General features: G+C 41.8%; 1 protein-coding gene across 1 annotated transcript in view; it reads left to right on the top strand.

Annotated features, from left to right (window-relative positions):
- LOC118418140 (carboxylesterase 5A-like) overlaps positions 1-4630 on the top strand; it is a 44103-nt gene extending 39473 nt beyond the window's left edge. The window contains exons 6-9 of the mRNA XM_035823974.1: positions 461-598; positions 1002-1158; positions 2207-2438; positions 4411-4630. Coding sequence (XP_035679867.1) covers positions 461-598; positions 1002-1158; positions 2207-2438; positions 4411-4630 — 747 coding nt within the window. The remainder of the gene's footprint in view (positions 1-460; positions 599-1001; positions 1159-2206; positions 2439-4410) is intronic.
- Positions 4631-5299: the final 669 nt, after the last annotated feature.

Consider the following 5299-nt stretch of genomic DNA (forward strand, 5'->3'; position numbering starts at 1 on the left):
ACAAAGGTGCCCGGCCGGGCCGTTTGGGGGGACGAAAAGTACGATATTAAAAACACACAAAAAGGACCAAAAACAATCCAACAGCATGAATTGTGTATCTCTACTGACATAAATTCTAATTTTTCATTTCCACAAATAGCCCGACCGGGCCCCGAGTAGGAAATGTAAGGTCTAGGTCTCATTTCCAAACCGGGCCCGGCCGGGATGTTTGCGGAAACAAAAAATAAAATAAGTTTATCAAGGAATACACACAAATAATGCTTATGACTATTTTCGTTACGTTCTGTGTCTTACGTTGCCTTTTATATCACATTTTTCGTTTCCAAAAGCTACCCGGCCTGGCCCTAGGAATTGGGTCCTAGGCTTAAACTAGCTAGAACGTCATTCGGGCTACAAAACTGAAAAGGTGTGTTACAAAGGCTATGCTATAAAAACAACATCAAACCTTACTCCACCACAGGTGGACTACATGCTGGGTGTGAACAGTGCGGAGTTCGGACACGTCCTGCCCAGTCTGATGTCTACTGAGTTCGGGAAGGGCAAGTCTCTGAAGGAAGTCACCACCATCCTGATCGGTTATGCAAACATCCTCTATGGCGTAAGTCACGTTCATTTCAGTACTTAGACCATACTGAGATGGTTCTATAATTAAGGGTTAATGACAAATTTTCAGGGAAAAAAATCCTTCATTAAATCAAAGAGGTCATAGAGGTTGAACACAGAATTTAAACATGGCATAACGAACAATAAATTGTTACTTTTGTCTTTTCTCGTCTTCTTTATTGACTTTCGAAGACTTTAAGTATCCAGTTATCGATCTTTTCACAAAATAAGAGATGCAGCTTCCTTGTATAATTTACACCGTGTATGGTCGCAAACTCTTTTTGGAAACGAAGCGGGCGAGGATATCCGGATGCCATTTCTATAATCAAGTCAGTTGGACCTTATAATTCCTTATCACAAGTATATTGAGATCCTCATCCTCCCACGATCTTTCCCAGGGTGCACAGCGCCTGCCGGAAATGCACGAGGAACTGATAAACGAGTACCTGTCGGAGCTGTCACGTGACCCGCGGGAGGTGGAGAAGATTTTCACTGACCTGCAGTCTGACACACTCTTCATCGCGCCGACAACAGACATGGCGGACAGAATGGCAGGTAACGTTTAGAAAACAAAACATCTTTATTGGATCAAAACAAAAAACAAAATCGGCTCCTGCAGTTCCGAAAAAGTCGTTAGGGGGTCCAAAACTGCACCATTTACAGTCTGACACACTCTTCATCGCGCCTACAACGGACATGGCGGACAGAATGACAGGTAACGTTTAGCACACACCTTTATTGGATAAAAAAACACTGTCATTTAAAGGTCCGAAACAAAACCGGCTCCTGCAGTTCCGACAATGTCGTTAGGGAGTCCAAAACTGCACAATTTACAGTCTGACACACTCTTCATCGCTCCGACAACAGACATGGCGGACAGAATGGCAGGTAACGTTTAGCTAGCAAAACATCTTTATTGGATAAAAAACACAGAACAAAACCGGCTCCTGCAGTTCCGAAAAAGCCGTTAGGTGGCCCAAAACCGAAGCACCATGTACTGTCTGCCCCAAGAATTGTACAACTGAAAAAAAGCACGACCATAGGATGTAAAAAATACGGATATCAAAAACAGAGGTTCCAATGCAATACCGCATCAAGCCCCGGGTGGAGGGGGATAAAACTCTTAGCAAGTACTTCGATGTGTCGTGAAGACCTACCCACACACCAATAAATTTATCGATAATACCATCACCGAGAAAGTTATGTCTTTGGTGTCGTTTGTTTCTACATTTGCATGTATACGGATAGATATATGTTTGACTTAAGAAGTCAAGGGGCTATAAATGGGTTATCATCAGATTTTGCGCGTAGTTAGGTTTTATCCTATGTAAGAAATGATTTTTGGTCCTCTGGCGGCTTCCTGGGTACTGCAGCAGAATTTTCGAATTTGACATCTCGTGTTATGCTATGGTTTTGATTCTTGAGTCGTATATAGCTCGTGTTTTTATCACCATTTATGAATGCAGTATTTATTTTTACTTCTGCTATTTGTATCACATATACTATTTTAATTGCAACCACAATTGTAATGAATCCGCAGTTCAACCATTGGCTGCGAGTAATTTCAAATTTGAATAAATCATTCGTTATCATCATCCAACAGCCGCCGGTGCAAACGTCTACCTGTACGAGTTCCGACACCGCCTGTCACGTCACCGATGGGGCACGAAGTCTTCCGGAGCGGAGCATGGGGACGAGATGCCCCTTCTGTTCGGTGCCCCATTCATGACGTTCACTGACCCGAACAACGCTGGGAACGAGCTCAGTTTCACAGAGGAGGAGAAGAGTCTAAGTTTGGACATGATGGCGTACTGGGCTAACTTCGTGCGCACAGGGTAAGTTAATATTAGTAATAGCCTTTATTGCACATTCGTGCCCTATCGGGCTTAGTACAGGCATGTAGACATGAAGGGTAGTAATACAGTAGACATGGTTTCTAATACTAATCTAAAACATGAATTCTAAAACTAGTCTAATACATTTGTTCGGCTTCTTCTCGTTTCTTAGTAATGTTAGATATGTAGGTAGAGATGTGTTTGTATAATGTCGTCTGATCAAAACTCAGAAGAAAAATGAATTTTTCAACACTAGACAAAGATTCGAAGCGAGGGAACTTTCCTATAATATAGCTGAAAAGAATACTTCTATCGTTACTATATAAACTACAATCAAATCAGATTCATCTTCGACCTTGTTCAGGTTACAGAACTGACAGATTAATTATCTCCACTTAAAGAAGATATAATACAGCTCGCATGTTCTAGCAACATCTAATCTCTCCTTGCCTCTGTATCTGCATCTATATAGCCGGTATAACCGCCCTTCGGCGTAACACACCAGCTTCGCAGGCACGCGGCGCGGTAGCAGCTGGTTAGATTACACAGACTGACTTGTGACACCTAACTATTGCACATTTGCACAACTTTTGCTTCTTAATATCAAAATATACAGTACTAGAAAAGAGCAATATCCAAGCAGATCCTACGTTAGAATAAGATCAAAAGCTACCAGAGGAGTGAAGCTGGTCAAGAAGTGGCTGATGACTCCCTTTGACCAGCTGTACTTCTTAGCCAGCTTTGATACTAATTCATGCCATTGGTAACTCTGCCTAGAGATTAGAAAAGAGCACTAAAGACATTATGTTAAAACATCGAGCTAGATCGTTACATCTGCTTGGAAATCATAATTGATGCCTTCTTTTAAAAGCAACAAGAAGGAAGAGAAAGGAGATCACTGTGTCTGTGAAATAATGTCTAATTTATGTGTTTATAGAGGGAAAACATGTAAATAACAAAATGATACAAAGACAAAACACTTTAGGAGACCAAACATATCGTCATATGTTTATTCAGTACTCTTTCAAGAGTTTCTGACTACAGTCAAACCTGTATTAGCGGCCACCTTTGCATAACGGCCACCTGCCCATAGTGGCCACTTTTTGTCGGTCCCTTGGATTTGTAATGATTAAGAAATAGGCTTAGCGGCCACCAGTCCAACGCGGCCACGGCCACACGATTTCCGGTCCCGCAGGAACAAAAACACTGCCGTTTACGGCCACGCGGACCGCTGATCTATGTTTCGGCACGCGTTCGGCCATATACAGCGGCCGTATCGTCACCCTACGCCGGATTTAAAACCTCTGTGACTTATTTTCAAACCAAAACTTCGTCAACCTGGCGCTACCCATACCCGCCGACAAACGAGGTCATATAAAGTCAATAGACGACACCAATATTACGGAGGTAAATTGTGTTAAAGTTACGTTCTAATACACTATCGCTTAGGTTAATTTACATCACAAAAATTTCTAAATAAATTGTTACAAAGACAAAATGATATGAACTTCAGACTATGGTGGATGTTATTCTTACATTTATTAAGAGATAAGTCTAAAATGATGTGACTTTTCTTGTGAGTACCACATTAGCATAATGGGCGAATCTGACGTGTGAACGGGAGCGGGAACACACGGACGGTGAAGTATCAAAGGATACAAGACGAAAGATCAAAGAAATATGACGATACCGGTCTCTTCAGACAATATCAACTGTAGAACAATTAAAACTTTTTATAGCTTTTGTTTTCTTAATACATATAGTGTAAAAATCATTGCAGTACATGTACAGTACTGTATTATGTGAATAAAGATCAGTGGGTACTAAAACCATGTGTAAGTTATTGCTTGTGGTCAATTAATTAGCATATTCTCTATAGTGGCCACCTCTCTATAGTGGCCAATTTTGACCAGTCCCTTGAGTGGCCGCTATAGACAGGTTTGACTGTACATGTTCTTCTTCGTTATACCAGTGACCCCTCGAACCCGGTCGGTGCTACAGACACAGGGTCACGTGACCTACCCACCTGGCCAGCCTACACTCCTGACGTCAGCGCCTACCTCAAACTGGACGTGACGTCATCAGCAGATGTCGGACTGCGCAGGCGCCAGGTGACGTTATGGAACAAGGTTCTTCCGGAGATGGCGGACGATGACGCAACACAAGACAACGATCCTAAAGATGAACTTTGACCTTCATGTAAAGTGCCAACACAATCATCAAACAATTGCGGGATAACACAAAGTCTAATGTACCTAACTTTGATATATCTTTCAAGCCTTCCTTAAAGTGAAATTTCGTGACGTTGCGCTCCGACCGCCTTGCTTTTAAACATTGACAAAAAATGCCCCATTTCACCGTTTTGAAGAAACATACCAAATGTTCTGAATTTGTGTCGAATCATGTATGATAAAACTTTGAGTGGGTTGTTATCATAAAAGAACAATTCTTGCTTTCTTAATTGATACAAAGTTCCTGACCATATACAATAAACGTTGTAGGTTCGTTTTTGTCTTGCTTGTTATCCACATTAACGTATGCACCCCTGTATATGCTACTTTAATAAGCGTAGCTCAGTGAGCATTCACAACTAAACACTTCGTAATCAACCCCAGCAACAATTGAATAATGGTATCTGCAATGTATCATAGTGCCGTGTCTCTTTCGTCCACTTTGCGAGAGAGGGGGAAAGGTACTCGGCAGATACGATAGGTTTAGATACCAGGATACGAGGCCTAGAGTCTTACGTACGCAGTAGCTTTGTGATAGAGCACCCCCTCCATTGCACATTGATACGGCTTGTTTGATGTATTAATGTTTGTTATAACTGTTCCTAGCGAGTAAATCGTCTCCCTGCTTAC

Source organism: Branchiostoma floridae, chromosome 6 (assembly GCF_000003815.2).
Source record: "Branchiostoma floridae strain S238N-H82 chromosome 6, Bfl_VNyyK, whole genome shotgun sequence".
NCBI lineage: Eukaryota > Metazoa > Chordata > Leptocardii > Amphioxiformes > Branchiostomatidae > Branchiostoma > Branchiostoma floridae.